The following is a 22,738-nucleotide window of genomic DNA, read 5'->3' on the forward strand; positions in this document are numbered from 1 at the left end:
TTTCTGGTGATGTCTAAGGCTTTAATAATGAAGAGAAGGACCCGGCACCACTGATGGGCTGAGAGCATCAGCTGACGCTGTCAGTTGATCACTAGCTTCCCATTTACAAAATTGTGTGAAAAAGGTATGTACCTTTCTAACAGTTTTATGATTGGGAAGCTAGTGATCAGCGGATGCTTTCAGTGTAATCCAACCCTCAGCTCCCTCACAACAGCTCTGGATATCACTGGAAACCAGGGGGCAGAGTTGATGGGCGCTGTCTTCACAACTTTGGGGTTAAAGGAACATTCTGGGCACCATAACAATTTCATTCAAATTAAGTTGCTATGGGGCCAGGAGGTCTCTGGCTCACCTTTAACCCCTTAAGGACCAAACTTCTGGAAACTTCTGGAATAAAAGGGAACAATGACATGTCACACATGTTATGTGTCCTTAAGGGGTTAAAGGCTAAACCATTCATGAACACTAAAACAACTTCTACTAAATTAAGGTGCTAGGCTTAAGTGGCTAAACCAGCCACTGCGCCACAACAGGCACACAGAGGGTCCGGTCGGGTGCCACGGTCCTTTAAGACTGTGACCAGGCCCCTGTAACGTCGGCCGGCTGGGAGGAAGTGACAACTTGTCAATTCCTTTCAGCTTCATGAGAGAGGAGGCAGCCGCAGACTCCGCACTCCCACCAGCAGCAGCAGGACTCCAAGCCACCCTCCTAGACACAAAAGGTGAGCTAACAGGAGGGTGGCTGGAGATATACATATATGTAAAAAAACAGATAAAATATACATATCTTTCTGAAGAGCAGAGTGAAGGGGGAGAGAGGGAGAAGAAAAACAAACAAGCAGACAGTGCAGAGGATGGTACACTTTATACATACACACACACATAAATATATATAAGCATACATGCATAATATGGGAAAGCATAGGTCTACACATAGTACTTTGAATATAGATAGAATAAACATATTGGAATGAGTTTTAGAGTGTTGATATACATGACAGAACAGTCAGATAATGTGGGGGAGTGTTCATGTAAAGTGTTGGTAGTGGTTCTCCCAAAAGCTTGTCATTCGAAAATTCTGTTAGTCCAATAAAAAGGGTATTACAAGATACAAATTTTATCTGTTTTTTACATCTACATCACTGGACTAATACGGCTACAATCTCTACTTGAACTATATATATATATCAGTATGCTTCTGTGTCAGTGTGTGCCATCTGTGTGTCAGGATATGCGTCTGTGTATGTGCATCTGTGTGTCATTGTGTGTGTATTTATGTCAGTGTGTATCTGTATCATGGTGTGTGCATGTATCAATGTTTGTGTGTATGTGTGTGTATGCGTATGGTAAGGTATGTGTCAGTGAGTGTATGTGTAGGTGTCTATATGAATTTGTGTGTATGTATATCTGTGTAAGTATGTATGTATGTGGCAATGTATGTATATCAAAGCAGACAGACACCAGCACAACATACAAACACACTCCTGCAATCTAACACAAATATTACATACAAACACACCCCTGCATTCAAACTCCAAAAGGATATACACACACACCCCTTCACTCAAACACAAATACTTCACACAAATGTACATCCGCATTCAAAAAGAAATTTTGACTTGAGGTGCCTTCGAAAAATATTGAAAAATATTAAGGGCACAAAAAACCTAAAAGGTTTGGGAACCACTTTGCTTAACGGTTTACAAAAAGTTAAAAGGATCACTCCGGAGAGCAGAATGAATTTGTTATGGTGCCTGGAAGTCTCTGGAGTTGAATTCAATGTTGTGTAGCTCTACATGTGTCCTTTGGCTTTGCTCTAATCCTTGAAACAGAAAAAGCCTCAGACAAAGGCAGCACTCATTGGCTGAGAGAATCAGCTAATGCTCTACGCCAATCAGTAGTTCCCCATTCATAAAATGGCTTCAGAAATGCACATATTTTCGACAAGCTGTTTTTATGAATGTGGAGTATCTAAATGACTTAGAGCAGGGATGCCTAAAAGGTAGATCCCCAGATGTTGTAGAACTACAACTCCCATGAAACTCTGCATGCCTTTAGAATGGCAAAGCATCATGGAAGCTGAAGTTTTAAAACATCTGGGGATCTACCTTTTGGGCACCTCTGACTTACAGAGTCTGTGTGAGAATTCCTGTTTCAAGAGGTGGTTAAACCGTTGGTGAAGGACCTTCAGGCACCATAACAACTTAATTCTGATGAATATATTATGGTGCCCGGAGTGCTCCTTTGAACGGACTGTAAGTGGTTTAACCCCCTATGGTAAGATGGCGCCCAGGACCTCCTGGAACCATAACAACTTCATTATTTTAGTGCCCAGAGTGTTTCTTTAATTTTGGGGTCACACTGGTATTTTGAACAGTTTTTATCCTGAGAAGGTTTTTTTATTAGATTAATGTGTTAACGATATTTAAGCAGTGATTACAGAGCTATATGATGCTGCATGTACATTATCTGAAGACAGTGCTTCTTCTAAGACACTGGTACCATATAGAGAGAACTACGCTCACTCAGAATGGAGTCAAAACATTTCCTGCTTACATACCTTGCAGGTACTGCTGCCAGTGGCTCCCTCACCGGACTGCAAGATTTCAGGCACTAAAACAATCGATTCTGGCAGTTGTAGATAAAGCTGCAGGAGAAGGTCCCGGCATGGTTTCCCTAAAGGACTAAAGAGATAAATACTGCATTAGAGGATTTATTTTGACCTTTCAAATCTCACGCTGAATGTCTGAAAATCTGTTGAGAGGATCAGGTAGCAAATGCTTTTGTTTAATTCTATATCCAAGAGACAAGCTCAGGGCAAGTTACTGATCCAGAGTATTTGTTATCAGCGATGTCGCCACTGGCACAATATACACAGATATAAAAAAAAAAAAAATATGTATTCCTGTACGTTAGACTCACCTATTCCCCCATTGTTTTATACAATTGATCAAATGCTCCATGACCTTCTTGATGCTTTCTTGGTTTCCATGGCAAAAGTTGATTAAAAGTGGAAGGCGTGATTGAATCAGATGACAAGAAGTCTCCTCTGGCTCCTGACTCTTGGTTTCTGACTCCGAGATAATCAAATCCACAAGGCAAATCAGTTCTGATGGCTTTAGCTGCAGAACAAATTCATCTCGCCTTTTCTGTGTGCGATAATAAAGAATGGTCAGTCAGTACTATCAGTCACTACACATAGGAGTGCAGAGGTGCCCGTACATTGGTTCAGTCTGTACCTGTGGCGTGTGCTGGTCCCTTCCCTGCCAGATCCGGGGAATATGGATGCATGCCCACAAAAAGTCCAAAGAAGCTGATGGGTCCAACCTAAATGTCACATAAGCCACAACGTGTTAAATATATATTTTAAAGAGAGATCCCGCAATGGTTACGAATGAGATTTGGAACGCAAAAGTGTTCTGGAGAATGTTTAAAACTTTTGGCTAAAACTTAGTGTCCAAGAGGCCGGACAAGGTCAGGTGCCCATGCTGCAGATAAATACTTTATTTTAATTTACAGAGTCACTCACTGGAGTCAGTCTCTGCATACATGATGAACTATGGCTGTAGGTTTAGAAGTCATGAAATCAGGGCAGGAAACGAGTAGCTCTTGAAATTACAACTGCAATGCTGCTTAGTAAGCCACAGACAACTCTTTTACTTTTAGGATGCTGGAGGTTTACACCAAACAAACTTTACATTAAAAGGTACACCACAAGCACCATAACCACTACAGCTCACTGTACCGCCAGGTCTTCCCTGATGCACCTACCACTGTAATTAGTCAAAGCACTTTAGAAGTGACTTCTTACCTGAGGCCTGCTGGTCTCCGTTCCCTGCCTCCACTATAATTGATGGTAAACTGGGAAGTTTGCAGCGTAGAGCTAGCTCATTGGCTGAGAGCATCAAAGGATCAGTCTCAGCAAATGAGCTAAGCCCAGCCCTATAGGGTTAAGCTCAGACAGAGTCACTAGCACTCACTCAGTAGTTAGTTGTCTAAAATGGTTTGATTCCTTACAATGGAGATTCAAATTAAATACATTTTAATTTCATGGGAGGGCAGAGGAAAAGATAAATCAGATAAAATGAAACATAGTATTGACATTTTTTTTTAATTTTAACTCCACAAATCTACCTGAATATGTATGCATTTTTTTACATTTTATTAAACTTATGTGCAGGGACTTTAAGCATTTAATAGATGATGCAGAAAATTATCCATTCATATATTTCAATAAACACAAGAAAAAAAAAGATACATTTTTCAGAGCAACGTTTTCTCTAGGTTTTCCCAATGCTCTGATGCTCCAGTAATCAAAATGTCATGGAAAATAGCTGCAACAGAATTACAGCTTTCATAACCTGAATTTCAAATGAAAAGTGCAGGTGTAGAATTCATATGCTTCGTGTTTCATGAAAAGTGCACGCAGAAAGGGCTGCAATTAAGAAGGGAGGGAGTGGGGACATGAGCAGTGAATGTCTATCGCCAGAATGCAGTGCACACCAACGACAGATGTAAACTATGCATTGAATTGATATTGGGCAGCCTCCGGGCTGTGCTGAGTTCTGCACTGCCTAAGTCACATGTTCCGGGGGTTTGTAACTAACCTCTGGGACACAATTGCAAATACCTCTGGATATACAATGTTTCACATCCAAACTATTATCACCATAACCACTTGAAGCCGTCTATTGATCACTTACCGTTGCTCCCGCTGTTTACTTAATAAGATCCCGATGCACTGATGTATCGTATCCCAGTTGGATTGATGGGTTAACAGAGCCAAAAGGTACGGACGGAAAGAAGGAGCTTGAGAGCCTGGGGAAACTTTCACCTAAAAAATGTAAACAAAACTGCTAAGTAACCCTTTTTAACCCAAACTGTAAGTTGTTATTCTGTATAACTGGGACATTCAATGTCGTATTTTGAATAATGCATAATTAACTTTGACATTATGTTGGCAGGAGAGTGAGAAAGACATATTTTATATGTCTAAATAGAGAGATGACAAGTTCTATCAGCAGAATCAGCATAGAGACAACATTCTAATAAATACGTCATGTTGCTAACGTGCAGTGGGCTTTGTAAAAAAAAAATAAAAAAAAATGGCGTGTATATTTTTTCATAGATGTCGTACCTTGCTACTTGAAAACAGAAGTCTCTGCTGCAGATCTGGACAACTACTAATAACTTCTGGGTCTAACAGATCCAACCAGTCAATGAGAAGACCTGAAGAAGTTCTTGAGCGGGTTGTTTCTGAGCTACAAAACAAACAGGAGATGTATTGTGAATCAGAGTGTTTTCAGCGATTAAATTGGCTGCACAACACAAGCTGTAAAGGCCCCTATCACTGTCTGAAGGAATGCTGGGATTCACAAGGGTTTTCATGAGTGCATCACAGTGTTTCAAGGAATAAAACAAATGTTTATGTGCAAAGCTCAATACAGAGCTCAGAAAGTGCCGGGTTTATAGCTAATGTAGGGGATCTGACTTTACATTATCAGGACAGGCTCAGGCAGTACTGATATTAGAGCTAATGTAGGGGATCTGATTGTACATCACAAGGACAGGCTCAGGCAGTGCTGATATTAAAGCTAATGTAGGGGATCTGAGTGTACATTATCAGGACAGGCTAGGACAGTGCTGATATAGCTAATGTAGGGGATCTGAGTGTACATTATCAGGACAGGCTAGGACAGTGCTGATATTCTAGCTAATATAGGGGATCTGACTTTACATTATCAGGACAGGCTAGGAAAGTGCTAATATTAGAGCTAATGTAGGGACTGACTGTACATTATAAGGACAGCATTTTTAACAAACACAAACATACTCGTTTAGGGAGAAATTACCTGCAGCTTTCACTTCCTTTTTTCACAGGCGCCTCCTCTCTCTCTTGTAGAAGGAGAGAGCACACGATGGCCACAGGGCCAGTAGCCGTAAAACGCGATGTTGTTTCAATGTTTACTGATAGTAGAATGGCTAAAAACTCTTCCAAATAGGGAGATTTTGTTTCAATCAGTCCTTGAAGAACTGTTGCACAACACAGCGGGAGAAAAAAAAAATGGATAAAACGTGTAAGCTAATCAAATTATTTTCCACGGTTTACAACTGTACTAACACAAAATTTAATTATAAATGTTTACACTTAAAGTGACACTGTTGGCACCACAATCACTTCAATTCACTGATGTGATCATGGTTCCTGGATGATGTTGAAAGTTTGATTATTAGATTCTGAGTAGTTTAACAGTGGCTCTGGATCCACAGGTGCCTACAGCATGGCTTCCTCTGATGGAATGGCTTAGGCAGAGTAACGCTCCATCTTACGCCATACCAAATCTCAGTGATAGGTTGAGAGCAGTCCACTGAAACTCTCAGCCAATCAGTGCCCACTATCACGGTCAGTATGATTTGGCAATGATTAAGGTGGAGAATAACTCTGACTTAGCCATTTCAACAGAGGGGGGGAGCTGCAGGCTCCTGTGGACCCAGATTCACCATCAAACCATTAAACAGGAGACAGTGCCTGGGACTCTTGGCACCACTAACTATTGTAACTATTTGTATCCATGTATTTAGGATTTGGAAGCAAACCTTTCATATTATATATATATATATATATATATATATATATATATATTAAAAAAATGTAAAAGAACTAAACTATGCATAGAAAAAAGGTTGTATGCTTGCGATAAACGTCATAACCAGTTAAAAAGGGGTTAAGATATTATATTGCACTTTCCCACCCCATGCCCACTGTGCATTTACTTAGGCTCTCCTGAAATTAAAAAGGGTAGTCCATTGTGATGTCACTAAGCCCGTGACACTAAGGTCACACACTCCACACATCTACCTTGCGGATGGTATACTCCCCCCTCTCCCCTCCCCCCCCCCTCCGACTCCGGGGTCAAGGAGCCATTAGACCATGTTACAAACTAATGTTGCCTCTAGCCGCTATAGCACACACATCCCTAGAGCTTGTCCCAAACCCTACTCCCAAGCTAAGGTGGACAGGGACAGTTGATAACACAACCTTGTAGGTTTACCGCCCACCAAAAGTGGCACAGGCAAAGTTACACTACCTATTATACTTTAACCTGTTATATATTTCCTTCTAGCTCTTGTATTCATTAAGAAAAAATGTAAAAATTGTGCTACCGCCTACTACAGTTCGTCACACCACTGTTATATTGTATCTTCATTTACGGTGCATGCAGCTATTGTTGTGACACTGCCTGCTTTTGTGTTTGAACTTGCACTTCATAAATAAAAAGAATAAAAAAAAAAAAAAGGGTAGTCCAGACGTGGACACCTTGCTCACTGTGCCTTGAAGGGTATCAGCTACATCTTGCTGATGAGGCCCAAAGAAGGTTGAAACAATTGTCTAGGTTTTAGTATCTCTCATGCGGAGAGAACTTGCTGGCATTTCAATTCTGGACTGCCCTTACAGGTGGAATCAGTCTGATTTCCAGCTAATATAGGTTAATATAGGTTATTTTTTTAATGGCAAAAGTGAGAAAATGGCTATGGAGTTTCTTTAAGCTTTTTTTTATTTTGTTTCAATATGTTCCCACCTAGATTACATGTTCCAAGCACAGATTAAAGCCAGACAAAAAAAAAAATAACAGAGGGTTCCTATTGTGTTTAGCAAAAAACAAACAGAAAAAAAAAAAAAAAAAAAGCTAATTTTTTTTTTTTTTTTTAATAACTCGTGTATATTTTAAACATACCACCAACAATCTCAAACGCAGTCTGCTGCCCTTTGCCTACTCACCCTAGGAGAAGAACTACCATAACCAATTACCAGCTCACCTTTGGAGGAATACTCTGCTAAAAAAGGAAATCATAGCTAGCCTTACCTAAACTCTGAACCATTTAAATTGTTCATTTAACTAATATTAGTTCGAGTTAGGTTAACACTTCAATAACAATGATATTTTATCACATTAAATAGAAACACTGCAGTAGCCGTTTACTAAAAAGTTCACTTTAGTGACAACACTGCAGTAAATATTTAAATAATAGCTCAGCTAAGAGGCGAATGCAGCATGGTAACAGCAGTTCATCTGCTACATTCTACACAACAGTACAATAATAGAACAGATTACAGGAACATTCTGGGAGATGATTAAATAAGAACTCACCTTTGCTGATCAGTTCGGGTTCCACATTACACTTGTCTCCAGATTTCAGAGTGGTAATTATGGCACGGAGTGTGGAGTTTATCACATCGGGTTCACGGCAGAATGCAAGTGCCTCTGCTAGGTGCAAAAATCCCCCACGTACTGAAGAAAAATTCAAAATGATCATTATATTTAACATTAATAATGCACTTTGCACCTTTTTATTGCAATATATACAAATAATATATTTTTAAAAAACTATAACAAATAAAATAGAACCACAAAAAAAAAAAAAAAAAAAAACATGTTTTGCATGTTGTGAGACTGTGAGTGCAAATGTACGAGTAAAGATGTAGATACGCAGTACAATGTACGCTAGTGGGGATTACCAGCAAAATAAATTTCCAAATAAACATTCACACCATATCTTTAACCCCTTAAGGACCAAACTTCTGGAATAAAAGGGAATCATGACATGTCACACATGTCATGTGTCCTTAAGGGGTTAACAGTCATTTAAATGTTGAATAACAATAGTAGCAAAAAAATATCAGGATTTTCCTGGTCTTTTATAGAAGCGATTACAATGTAAACAGATCACATAAAATAAATTACCATCATCCTTAACCCCTTAAGGACCAAACTTCTGGAATAAAAAGGAATCATGACATGTCACACGTCATGTGTCCTTAAGGGGTTAAAGGAACACTCCAAGCTCCAGTGCGGCTTGCTCTATTAGCTATGATGCCAGGTGTGCCTTAGCACCCCACCACATTTGAACAGTTTGATTTCTTACCCAGGGTCCACCTAGCGCCACTCTCTATCTCCACTACAGCACTACAGTAATGGGAGAGCCGCAAGTTCCTTAGCAGAAACATAGCTCATTGGCTGAGAGCATCAGTCTGCCCAGGATCTGCAGTAAAGATACTGTAAGTGCCAAGCAGACCCCAGATAAGAAGTCATACCATTCCAAAACGGTTTGATTACTTACAATGGGGTGCGCTCTCTCATCAATGGCACTATAACCACTACATTGAGCATGCACAAGCAGTAAGGAAATCAGACTGTGTGTGTAGTAAAACTAAATTAAAGGCCGAAATAGCTGATCTGAAAAAAGTTCAAGTCAGCTATGCTTCCAGTTTGGCTACTTTGGCCTTAAATTTGAAATTCCCTTTGAATCCTCAACAATTCTAACTTTAGTGAATAACCTTAACTATATCTAGTTTCCCATGTTAACCAGACTGGATAAATTCAAAGCCTGTGTATAGTCCAGATATCTAGTTTCCACTGTTAACCAGAGTGGATAATTCCAAAATATAGAAACATAGAATGTGACGGCAGATAAGAACCATTCAGCCCATCTAGTCTGCCCAATTTTCTAAATACTTTCATTAGTCTCTGACCTTATCTTATAGTTAGGATAGCCTTATGCCTATCCCACGCATGCTTAAACTCCTTTACTGTGTTAACCTCTACCACTTCAGCTGGAAGGCTATTCCATGCATCCACTACCCTCTCAGTAAAGTAATACTTCCTGATATTATTTTTAAAGCTTTGTCCCTCTAATTTAAGACTATGTCCTCTTGTTGTGGTAGTTTTTCTTCTTTTAAATATAGTCTCCTCCTTTACTGTGTTGATTCCCTTTATGTATTTAAATGTTTCTATCATATCCCCCCTGTCTCGTCTTTCCTCCAAGCTATACATGTTAAGATCCTTTAACCTTTCCTGGTAAGTTTTATCCTGCAATCCATGAACCAGTTTAGTAGCCCTTCTCTGAACTCTCTCTAAGGTATCAATATCCTTCTGAAGATACGGTCTCCAGTACTGTGTACAATACTCCAAGTGAGGTCTCACCAGTGTTCTGTACAATTGCATGAGCACTTCCCTCTTTCTACTGCTAATACCTCTTCCTATACAACCAATCATTCTGCTAGCATTTCCTGCTGCTCTATTACATTGTCTGCCTACCTTTAAGTCATCAGAAATAATCACCCCTAAATCCCTTTCCTCAGATGTTGAGGTTAGGACTCTATCAAATATTCTGTACTCTGCCCAGTGGTGTATCCTGGTTTTGTGCTGCCCTAGGCAGGACAAAACTCAGGCGACCCCCCTCCCCCCGCGCCACCCCCACCCAACCTTTCCCCCCGCCCCCGCATTCGAAATACACACACACACACACACACACACACACATTCACTGACAGATACGCATACACTAGCTAACAGAAACACACACTCGCTAACAGAAACACACACACACACACTAACAGACACACTCACACTCAGTAACAGACAAACACACTCACTAACAGCCACACACTAAGACACACACTCACTCACTAGCAGACACAAACTAGCAGACACACACACTCACTAACAGACACACACACTCACAGGCAAACACACACTAACAGACACACACAGTCAGACACACACACACACAGTCAGACACACACACACTAACAGACACACACACACTAACAGACACACACACACTAACAGACACACACACACTAACAGACACACACTCACCCACTCACATTAACACATTTTTTTAAAATTTATTTTTAACACATTTTTTTTAATTTTTTTTTTAACACATTTTTTTTAAATTTAACACCCCCCCCCCCCCCTTACCTTTGGGAATGCTGGGGAGGGTGGGGTGTCTCTTCCTCCCTGGTGGTCCAGTGGCTGCTGGGCTGATCGGGCGGCACTGCCTGGCGGGCGGGCGGCCGGCGAGGGAGCACTTCCCCTGAGCTGTCTGCTCAGCTCCCTCGCGCGCCTCAGAGTGAGGCTGGGAGCCGGAATATGACGTCATATTCCGGCTCCCAGCCTCACTCTGCGGCTGGCGAGGGAGCTGAGCAGACAGCTCAGGGGAAGTGCTCCCTCGCCGGCCGGCCGCCTGCCAGGAAGTGCCGCCCGATCGCCCGCCGGCATGTCTGTTAGCCGCAAGGCTAACGAGACATTTGCCTTGGGCATTTGGGGGCGGCTTTTTTTGCTAATACGCCCCTGACTCTGCCCTTAGGTTTTTACGTCCAAGATGCATTATCTTGCACTTATCCACATTAAATGTCAGTTGCCACAACTCTGACCATTTTTCTAGTTTACCTAAATCATTAGCCATTTGGCTTATCCATCCTGGAACATCAACCCTGTTACATATCTTAGTATCATCAGCAAAAAGACATACCTTACCATCAAGACCTTCTGCAATATCACTAATAAAAATATTAAAGAGAATGGGTCAAAGTACAGATCCCTGAGGTATCCCACTGGTGACAAGCCCAAGCTTCGAATATACTCCATTGACTACAACCCTCTGTTGCCTGTCACTCAGCCACTGCCTCACCCATTCAACAATATTGGAATCCAAACTTAAAGATTGCAGTTTATTGATAAGCCTTCTATGTGCAACAGTGTCAAAAGCCTTACTGAAATCTAGGTAAGCAATGTCTACTGCACCACCCTGATCTATAATTTTAGTTACCCAATCAAAAAAATCAATAAGATTAGTTTGGCATGATCTCCTTGAAGTAAACCCATGTTGTCTCTGATCTTGAAATCCATGTGTTTTTAGATGTTCAACAATCCTATCCTTTAACATGGTTTCCATCACTTTCCCCACTACTGAAGTAAGGCTTACTGGCCTATAGTTGCCCGACTCCTCCCTATTACCTTTCTTGTGAATGGGCACAACATTCGCTAACTTCCAATCTTCTGGGACTACTCCTGTTAACAATGATTGGTTAAATAAATCTGTTAATGGTTTTGCTAGTTCACCACTAAGCTCTTTTAATAGCTTTGGGTGTATTCCATCAGGTCTCATTGACTTATTTGTCTTTACTTTTGACAGTTGAAATAGAACTTCTTCCTCTGTAAACGCACGTGTAATAAATAACTCATTTATCCTTTTTCTTAACTGAGGTCCCTCTCCTTCATTTTCATCTGTAAATACCGAACAAAAATATTCATTGAGGCAGTCAGCTAGACCTTTATCCTCTTCTACATACCTTCCTTCTTTTGTTTTTAATCTAACTAATCCTTGTTTTACTTTTCTTTTCTCATTTATGTATCTAAAAAAAGTTTTGTCCCACTTTTTTACTGACTGTGCTATTTTCTCTTCTGTGTGTGATTTGTAAGCCCTTATAACTTGCTTAGACTCTTTCTGCCTAATCTTATAGATCATTCTGTCTTCCTCACTCTGGTTTTTTTTTATAATTACTAAATGCTAACTTTTAGTTTTTTACTATTTTGGCCACATCTGCGGAGTACCACAGTGGTTTCTTGAATTTTTTGCTTTTACTGACAAGCCTAATGCAATTTTCTGTTGCCTTCAGTAGTGCAACTTTTAAATAATCCCATTTCTCTTGGACACCATTTAAATTGCTCCAGTCTGATAATGACTCCTTTACACATATTCTAATTTTAGAAAAGTCTGTTTTTCTAAAGTCTAAAACTTTTTATTTTGTGTGGTGTGACTCAGTCACTGTTCTTATATTAAACCACACTGATTGATGATCACTGGATCCTAAACTTTCACCTACAGTAATATCGGATACCAAATCTCCATTTGTTAACACTAAATCTAGTATGGCCTCTTTACGAGTTGGCTCCTCAACAACTTGTTTTAGAGACAATTCCAGTAGGGAGTTTAGAATATGTGTGCTCCTGGCACAAGCAGCTGTTTTTGTTTTCCAATTCACATCAGGAAGATTAAAGTCACCCATGATGATAACTTCCTCCTTCATTGTCATTTTTAGCTATTTCTTCAACTAGTAGATTATCTAACTCTTCAATTTGTCCTGGGGGCCTATAAATCACACCTACACAAATTACTGTGTGATAACCAAATTCTAACGTAACCCAAACGGACTCTATGCTCACCTCACTAACTTTTATTACAGTAGATTTTATGCTATCCTTCACATACAGGGCCACCCCTCCCCCTTTCCTGCCTTCCCTGTCTTTTCTATATAAAGAGTACCCGGGTATTGCTATGTCCCAATCATTTTTCTCATCATACCATGTCTCAGTAACAGCGACTAAATCTACACTATCAGTTGCCATTATTGCCACAAGTTCATGGATCTTATTCCCTAAACTGCGAGCATTTGTAGACATTTTTAACACACTTGCTACAGGCACCTTCTGTCCTTGTTTTGGGGGACAATTGGATTGATGTTTTATCACCCTTTTTTCAGGGTATTATTAGGATTTTTTTGAAAAAAAAATTTTTGGATTTTTAAAAATTTTTTTTTTTTTAAAGACCTTAATAATAAATATGTTCTAGAAGGAATATCAACAACAGTGCCAATAATAAGATGCTTAAAATCAACTGAATTAAGTCTTTAACATTCACACCCACAGTGACAATATGCAGTACAGAGGTTTAAAGAATAAAAAAATAATTGCATTAAAACAGCCCAGTAGCTGTCTGCTCCTCTATTTCTGGTTTTTAGAACAATGCAAGTAATTGCATGATTAATATATGCAATTAAATTAATTCAGGAAAAACCCAGCAAGAAACTGAAATGTGTTTGACTTGAAGGTTTTTACAATGACTCCAGCAAAATGCCACCATACCGTCACTGATCCTGTGCTTTGAAGAGTACTGAGAGGCAAAGGATTTCAGTTGCGCACGAAGGGGTCCATCCTCTACACCAGGAGTGTCTAACCACTGCAACATCTGCATCAGGACTTTGAAAAACAGTGAGGAGAAGGCTGTATCCTGGGGGACGCAGCGCTGTAGAAAAAAAATAGATTTAATAAAAAAGGCAACTAATTAAACATCTAGAAGAATGCTACATTGTTGTTAATATAGTGTGCACAATTGTAAAATGTCCCAGACTAGGAGCATCTCTGTGAGGTCTGAGATCATCAATACTTTTCATAGTCTGGTTTGGGGTCTGAATTTGTTGTAGAGCATTCACTAACACAGATCTCTCTGCCATGGGGGTATTTAAAGGACAACGGTCATCAATTTTTTAATAAATGTATTACATTTAATGAAACTTAAAGGGACACTTTAGTCGGCAAAATACTTTTAGCCTAATGAATCAGTTTTTGTGTATATAGATCATGCCCCTGCAGTCTCACTGCTTAATTTTCTGCCAGGAGAAATCCTACGGTAATACAGCTTTAAACTTTAAAAGGTGTGTTTCCTTCATGTAGATCAAAGGGACACAATTCTACATTTTTTGCACAGCTGGTGGTGCACAGAGTACCCTAAACATACTTTCAGCTTTGAGCGGCTAATAAGAACTGCAACATTATGTAAAAATCTCTCTAAGCCTGTCCCTCAGAGCTGACAATCAGGCAGTCCTGATTTTTACAGTCTGGGTTGCCTGTATTAATTCTGGCCAAGTTGTGCTTGTGGTATGTTTATGCAACATCTGCAACTTGGAGTGAGCTTCCTCTCCTCCCTTTAAAATAAGGTGAGCAGTGGACAGCACATCTGGCCCCATTTATAGCGGCACTGTGAACTAGGCTGTGTGTAAACTGATAACAGCTGTGTTATGGCTCCTTTAAATAGCAGTTCCACTTATCCTGTTGGATGGGCAAAAAACACGTATACATAAAGCAACAATAGATTGCTAGTTCACTATATAAGATCAGACCACAGTGACTAGAACAGGACTCTCCTGATTGAAGGCCTCATTCTGCAGCTTTAATGAGGCCCACTAAATGTGATTTGGTTGAGAACTTTTATGGTAAGTATATGTATTTACATTTTTGATTTTTTAAAGATACAGTGAAGGACTCATAAAAACATGGAATGGTAAGTAGTGAACTGGTTTCTTAACAGCTTGCCACTTACCTGGGTTCTTCAGGTGCTTTTGGGAGAGACATGATACAAAAACAAACATAGATCTGTATTTTCACAAAATGCCATTTCAGGAAATACTCACTTGGTACTGATAGAGTAGACGCATCAAAGGGCAAGAGATGAAATGATTCCTATGCATAGCCAAGACCAAAGCTCCGCTGTGTGGAGAACTTAGCAATGCTGCCACTGCTTGGAGCAAACGCACTGCAATGCCAGTCAGCTGGGTGTTAGCCTGACGAATACGAGCCAGCTCCTGACCCAGAGCTTGCTGCAGAGCCAAAGAGATAGGTCGAGGGTTGTTGTTCTGCCACCGTGGATCTGGGTTTAATGGGAAAAGCTGAAACAGAAAAAAGGTTGGGGGAATAAGAAAATATTTGTTGGATAATCACAAAAAAAAGGCCAAATGGGAAAACAGGTCAGAATTTTACTCACTACCAGCAGTTAAATAAAAAAATATAAAAAAAAAAACAAAAAAAAAACACATTTCCAGTGTCAGTCCATAATTAAAATTCTAGCACAATCAGACTGCTACTTGACCCTCTGTCTACCACACATTGCTACAAAACAGTTACATTGAAGAGCTTAAAAAGCACTCTAACAAACGGTCATGCAGCGCATGCACAGCAATCTCTATGGGAAGCATTGGAGGCACTTGACTTCACCGTGCTATTTGTGATTATGTCAAATGTTTGATGATTGAAAATGATCTTTGAAAATTGAAGGATTTAAGCCTGCCTTGTGTCTGGTTGACAGCCACTACAGATGTGTTCTTTGCAAAAAGTAAAACATTACTTTTTCTCATAAACGGCAAAAAGTATTTTAAAAAGGAGCGGCATTTATGCACCAAAACCACTTTTTTTTTTGTTTTTTTTTCAATTTGTATTTTTTATTAAGTTATAGTCAACGTGTACCTTTATGCAATATATACGGTTATGCAGTATATATAGTTCTGCCATATATTTAGTAATGCAATATCTTTAGTAATGCAAGAATATAGTTATGCAATATCTCTAGTAACGCAGTATATTTAGTAATGCAGTATGTAGAATTATGCAATATATTTAGTAATGCAATATCTCTAGTACTGCAATAATATAGTAACGCAACAATATAGTGATGCAATATATTTAGTAATGCAAGATATATAGTAATGCAATATATTTAGTAATGTAGCCTGTATAATTACGCCATATCTCTGGCAATGCAATATCTCTAGTAATGCTATGTTATAGTGGTGCAATAATATAGTGGCGCAACTGGAGTGCTGGAGTCAGTCTCTTCACCTTGAAGCTGGATGGCTTGCTCTGTTTGTGGTCCTTCTTACTGGGACCCTCTGGTCTTTCGGGTTTCTTGGTGGGTGAGGGGGTTTCCCTTGTCGGGGGCAGACCCACCTTTTGCAGGAAGGTCTCCGGATCATCTTCTGAGGTCAGGATCATATTTTCTCCCTCCATTTCTGTTAGGAGAGTACCCTCCACTCCTCAGCAATATCTTATTCCTGAGTCTCGCATTTTCTTGGCTATAGGTGCCAGCTTTCTTTTCTCCGTGAGAACGGTGAATGGTATGTCAGGGAATATTTGCCACTTTGTGTCCTTCATTAATGATTACCCCCATTTCTCGGGAACATGCCATTATAACTGACCTTGTAGCTATATCCAGGGTCACCATGATGACGTCCCTGGGGGCTCCGCTTGGGGCTGCCACCGATTTCCTCACCCGGAATGCTGAGGAGAACCGCTGCCTGTCTTCACCTCACCCCACACCCATGTTTGATATCAGCTTGTGGGCATAGGGCATGAGCTGCTCATCGGTCACTGATTCAGGGATCCCTCGGAGACGGAGGTTTTTCCGCCGGTGCCTTGCCTCAATTGTGGTCACCGAGCGTCTCAGTTGTTGCACTTGAGAGGTGAGTTTTTCTAGGTGGGTGTCCCAGGCCTTTAGGTTATTTTCTCTGGTTGTCTCACTGTTTTCCAATGCCTGGACTTTTTGGCGCACCTCCCCTACCTCTGCCTGGACTTGCTTGAGGTCTGCTCCCCAGATTTTCCTCATTTCTATGAGGAGTCTTTTTATGTCCCCTTTTGTGGAGGGTGTCTCGTCTTCCTCCGATTCAGATAGGCAGGATGGTGTTTCTGACAGGGGGGAGGGTATGGATTCCTCTTCGTCTTGCGAGGCCTCAGATGCCACTTGTGTGCGGCGCGAATCAGGCGCCATCTTTATGGCCTGTGAGTTTGTCGGCCGCTCAAAGGAGATTCTAATATCTCGCTGGTGGGGACCTACCGGTCCTTGAGCCTTCTTGTTTTTTCGCCCCATTGTCTCTGTTGGGGGGATGTCTGTTTTTTTGGGCTAAATCTCTGCTGTTTTGTAGCTATATGGTAGGTAGTTTCTCAGGCCTGAGCAGAGCTGTGCTTAGAGACGTCCGCTCGGTATCACTGTTAGCCACGCCCCCCCCAAAAAACACTTCTTTAAGGTGAAGTGGTTTTGGTGATTGGAGTGTCCCTTTAATTTGTAGCCTTATTAAGGTAATCCTGCTTCTCAGTATCTACTCATCCCCACTCTAAAATACTGTGCGGCTTTAATGTAATTTACATGTCATGGCTGGACAGTGAAAATATCAGTAGTGACAATTCTTTTCTTTACATACTTTGCAAAGACCTCCAAATGGTGACATCTCTGGTTACGTTCCTGTGGCCGTGGGGCCCGGTGAAAGGTGGGTTTACATACCCCAAGCTGTCCCTTGTGGCCGCCACCATCTTCTCCCTGTTGGTCTTCTTTGGCAACTGGAGCTTCATCTGCCAGGAGCCACGAGAGTACAGCACTGTGGTCTACGTAGCACCCTCCATACCACGTCTCACAATAAGTGAGACCACACCTGAATCCCACAGAAGTCACTTGTGACAGCTGCAGGTATTGGAGAAAATTTGAAGGCAGTGCTCTGCCTTTTGTCAGGCTCAGATTTACACAAACTAGTCCCTATTTTATCTTATCATATCTTTAGATTACCATAGGACAATGTTTGGCACTCAGCATTAATATTTCATAAAGATTTATATCTTTATAAAACATTGAGAAGTGAGTGTTGCTAGAAAACTAATTTTAATGCCATTCATTCACAATAATAATAATAATTAAAAAACACAAAATATCTAGTATTCATTGATCTTAAACAATGCATACTAAAAGGGGTTATGATTATCCAGTAGAAGTTTTCCTTTACCTGCAGGAACATTCCAGCCAGATCATCTTCAGGACCCAGAACAGGGATTTGAGTCAGTGCTCTTGCTCGTACCTGCCCCGGGGGACTTTCAGGGACGGGCTTTCTTTTCACGGAGTCTGTGCTTTCTGTAGGGAATAAAAACCCATTAATTACTCAAACCAAATCCTAACAATATTATACAGTGTAGAGATATTCCAAGCACCAAAACAACTTTTATATACCTACAGCACTGTCAGTAACCAAAGTGGAACCTCAAGAAGGCACATTCCAGAACGAGACACCCGACAGACCGGTAGTAAGAATATTAATACAGGTCAGTTTTTTATTTTTATCTGCCTGTTATACTGTACTTTGGAACTCATAGACTGACCCCAATCCAGCTGCATTGATAATGAGCAAGCTACATGTCTGCATTATCAAGTGTGATTGCATATAACTAATAATTTTTGTTTATAAGGAATCAAATACAGTTTTGCTCCATGGGCCAAAATTCTTTATCCATCACTTTTTACATGCAATATTTGCCGTGTTGCTTCAATAACACAGAACATATCATCAGAGAGCACATTGCAAGATACTTTTTCCAATTAAAAATATTTGAAAATAAAGCACAGTAAAGGTCTCTAGGAGTGGTAATTTACATTACAGATTTAATATGTAGAACGAAGATAACTAATCTAAATTTCACAAAACTTCTGGTCTGTTTACAAATTCCTGCTGTGCCAGGATTTATGGGATAATAAGTCTTTGGGCATTTATTTATTTATTATTGCCATTTATATAGCGCCAACATATTCCGTAGCGCTTTACAATATTATGAGAGGGGATGTAACTATAAATAGGACAATTACAAATAAACTTACAGGAACAATAGACAGTGTGTCCTTTTTGCTTCAGAAAAAAAGTGATCTTAGAAGAGGTTAATGAATATATATCCAGATGAGACCCTATTATATTCTGCATTCATAAAAACAGAGCTAGGGTAGAGACAACGCATTAAAGGTCATTTGCGATCTAAATGAGAAGCACACAGAATAAAGCATTTTTCTTTGATGACAGTCCACACTTTCATTCATTGAAGGCAACAGGAAAAAATATCAGGGTGATAAAGAAAAGGTACAAAACACATATTTCTTGTGGAAGGCACTGGTCTCTGTGCTTTATTGCGTGACTAGCAAAGAATGCTATATTTCTCAGCTCAGATTTAGGCCACGTCAGTACCAAAAACCTTAAAATTAACAGATATAAGAAGCCCATTTTGAATAGTATAATGAGGACTTATCGTTCGCAAAAGTGTCTCAGTCCGGTATACAAATGTAATTTATGCTTTGTGATGGTGATGACTGCCAGCTAACAGAATAAAAAAGTATAATAGTGTAGACTGACTTCCGCATCCCTCGAGGTCATCTCGATAAAAGTTACTAGGCGGATTTATATGCCCCAAATTATGGTGCACTGCATCACACTATTTGGCAATATTTGTAGTTTAGATCTGTATGCTGAGGTCATATAGGTAAGGAATAAGACACTGCAAGGAGCACACCTAAAACAGTGGAAATGGATAAAAACAAAAAACAGCATGCCCTAATGCGTTTCAGTCACTAGATCCTTAATCAAAGGAATTTGAATTTGTTTTGGGAGTGCTTCATCCATGGTTTTAGGAAAGTGGAGCTTTTGTACCCTTTGCCATGTACTTCTTGACCACAACTCTTTCTTTTTGAATGCTATTTATTTTATTTGTATTGGGGCATTCCTGGGCCATAGTTAGTTCTATGGATTGTACTAACAGAGGTCATATAGGCAAACTCTCATTGGAGAGGTACGCATCTGACTTTTCTACCAATTTGGTAAGGACACACTGTACATAGAATGGTATTGTCTATAAAGTAATGCTACGATATTCCAGCATGACATGCACACTTTATAGCACTGTCCTAATGAAGATCTCGCACAAAAAAACAACAGGAATTAAAGGTGGTCTGTGGCAGTGCACAAAATACCCATTATTTAGATCTAGTGCTAGTAGCTTGAGATTCATGAAATCATTACGAAAAACTGTTGAAACTTGAAAAAAAAAATTTAAAAAAAATCTCAAAACAAAATTGATGAATGTAAAGTTAGTATGATTAAGAAAATGAAGATTAATTTTTCTAAGCATGAACCTGTAGAAGTCTGTGATTATCATTTTTGCAGATACGCATTGTGAGAAAACGTCCACAAATATCTGCAGTCACACAATTCCTAATATTAGCTCCTGTACGTGAGAACTTGGGTGAAAATGTTATTGTGTCTCAATCTCAGCCAATCAAAAAAAAAAAAAAAAATCCATTGACAAGTAACTACCTCGTCGGTTTGATATTGAAGCAGACAGCAGGGTGTGGAAGGTCTGGCCTCCAGTTGCTCCTCTCTCGTGTTGAACCTCCACCAGGTGAGCCATATAATCTGTAACAGACAACATCAAAATTGTCCTACTTGCAAAATCGCATCATATAAACAGTGGAGGAATTGATAATTACATTTGTAATGTGTGGAAATTACTCTTTTGTCCTTTGCAATTACCACTTTTAATTCAAAGAAAATTGTAATTTGGACTCAAACCTCTTCTGATTTAGAAGATCACCTGAATATTGGGAGAATACATTCAGACCAGAGCCTGAGAGCTATTGGCCATGACTGGTATATAGAAGGGAATAAAATGATAGGGAAGAAATTCACAATTATTTTGCGGTTTATAGAGCAGGTGGCTCACAAAATGAGCAGAAGACCCGGCAATTGTTCAACACAACATCATATTCATCAAACATTGACAAGCATGCAGTTACCCAGAAAATGTCCTATGTGTAATGACAAAACATGCAGTATGTATTCTAATGTTGTTCAGTAGCATAGGCAAAAAAGGTTTGTCTTTTCACCTTGGGTTCAAACTTACTCTTGTCCATTATATTCTGCTCCAGGGCCTGGGGTTCATGAGACACCGCCTGGTCCAGGTACTGCAGGAGCTTACTCATACTGGACACTGGAATCCCAAAAGACTGGACGAAAAGCAACAGTTGCTGAGGCTCCAGATCTTGCAAGGCTGAAAACACATCACACAGAATAATCACCTACAGATACTGCAGGGTTTGTGGAAGCACCCGCTTCAATAAAGAGCTGCTAGTTTGGAATATAATTCACATACGTTACACACATCTCTGTCTACAATATTCTATTTTCCAAAATATAATGTTTTATAACTTGTATTCCTGGGAATAAACACTTTCAATGTGACAATAATAACAACAACAATAGAAAAATGAAGAAAAAAAAGAAAAAAAGATATTTAAAAATAGGTTTTGTCATCTTGGAAATTATAACATCATTTAGAAATTTTTACAAAACCAAATATATTCTTAAAACATGTTAAGAATCAGTAAATCAGCTTGCAAGTGTAAACTCACCAGCATCTACAAGACGTGGAACTTCTGAGCGAATCATTCGCAACTTTAACCAATCAGGAAGAAGCAAAGCCTCCTCTGAAGTGTCCACCAAAAAAGCTGTAGGAAGGGGCTTCTTCTCAGGAAACCAAATGTCAAGCAAAGGATAGAAATCATTTTCACCTGCCAAAGAGAGAGAAGAGAAGAGCATGTATATAAGCTAAATAACATGATCTACATAGACAGGCACCAAGACACTTTGTTCTAAGGAGAGAGAAAACCTTACCACGAGGAGGTCCAAGAGTCAACAGAATGACCATGGCATGGACAACAAGAATGTGCATAGTGGCAGTTTCCCCACTGGTCCAACGTAAAAAAACCTGATCTTGAGATTCAGACTGTAAAATTAAATAAAATTAGTTAACCATTATACATCTCAAAAATCTTTGTCTCTGGGACTTCAAACATACATCAAGCCCCAGTGTTGGCCAAGAGAATTGTCAAACATCAGAAAGCAATACATGTAATGGACACCGCACTTCAGCCCAAAAGCAGAACAGCAAAGGAGAAATAAAACTAAAGCATAAAGTATGTACCCAACTATACACTTCATCCCCTTCTTTGGTTTTCCGCATACGCCTAACATAGCAAAAGAAGATGGAAAGCAGAGCAGAGAGGACAGCGTTAGATTCTGAGCAGTAAGAGATCTTGGAGAAAAGGTGGGTCATTAGAGTGGAACGTTCTACTGTGAGACGAGCCACGTCCTGCAAGACAAAAACACAAATAAAAACCTTTAGTACAAAAGGATATACTCAGAATTTAGCATGTTAAGTACTAAAGGGCTGGTTAAAATGCCACAAAGCAATGGAAAAGATAAATCAAAGCAAATAGGCAATAGATGTATCTGATGAAAATAGATTTATTGTAGATATACATATAGGCTACTCACCAGAGAGAGTTCATTGTGCTGACCTTGATCTTCAATTGGAGCATGCTGGGAAAGGTATACTAAATAAGCACTGATTGTCTGTAGATCTGTCTCCATGTGAATTGCCTGAAAAAAATACAATACAATATTACAACAAACATCATCAGAATTCTAAATGACTCAAAATCTGTACTTTGTTTCTGTTTTTTCTCACTTTTTTTTTTTTGCCGAAA

The 22,738-nt window shown here is 39.7% G+C and overlaps 1 protein-coding gene across 1 annotated transcript in view; it reads right to left on the reverse strand.

Moving 5' to 3' along the window:
* The window catches only part of INTS1 (integrator complex subunit 1), a 56,929-nt gene that overhangs the window by 11,449 nt on the left and 22,742 nt on the right, over nt 1–22,738 (reverse strand). The window contains exons 25-40 of the mRNA XM_063430425.1: nt 22,527–22,631; nt 22,174–22,341; nt 21,864–21,975; nt 21,602–21,760; nt 21,094–21,240; nt 20,508–20,606; nt 18,165–18,289; nt 15,036–15,290; nt 13,711–13,870; nt 8,150–8,290; nt 5,852–6,032; nt 5,137–5,260; nt 4,703–4,833; nt 3,239–3,326; nt 2,922–3,148; nt 2,560–2,683 (exon numbers count right to left, since the gene is read on the reverse strand). Of these exons, the coding sequence (XP_063286495.1) occupies nt 2,560–2,683; nt 2,922–3,148; nt 3,239–3,326; nt 4,703–4,833; nt 5,137–5,260; nt 5,852–6,032; nt 8,150–8,290; nt 13,711–13,870; nt 15,036–15,290; nt 18,165–18,289; nt 20,508–20,606; nt 21,094–21,240; nt 21,602–21,760; nt 21,864–21,975; nt 22,174–22,341; nt 22,527–22,631 (2,346 nt within the window). The remainder of the gene's footprint in view (nt 1–2,559; nt 2,684–2,921; nt 3,149–3,238; nt 3,327–4,702; nt 4,834–5,136; nt 5,261–5,851; nt 6,033–8,149; nt 8,291–13,710; nt 13,871–15,035; nt 15,291–18,164; nt 18,290–20,507; nt 20,607–21,093; nt 21,241–21,601; nt 21,761–21,863; nt 21,976–22,173; nt 22,342–22,526; nt 22,632–22,738) is intronic.

The sequence above is a fragment of the Pelobates fuscus genome, chromosome 8, assembly GCF_036172605.1.
Source record: "Pelobates fuscus isolate aPelFus1 chromosome 8, aPelFus1.pri, whole genome shotgun sequence".
Taxonomy (NCBI): domain Eukaryota; kingdom Metazoa; phylum Chordata; class Amphibia; order Anura; family Pelobatidae; genus Pelobates; species Pelobates fuscus.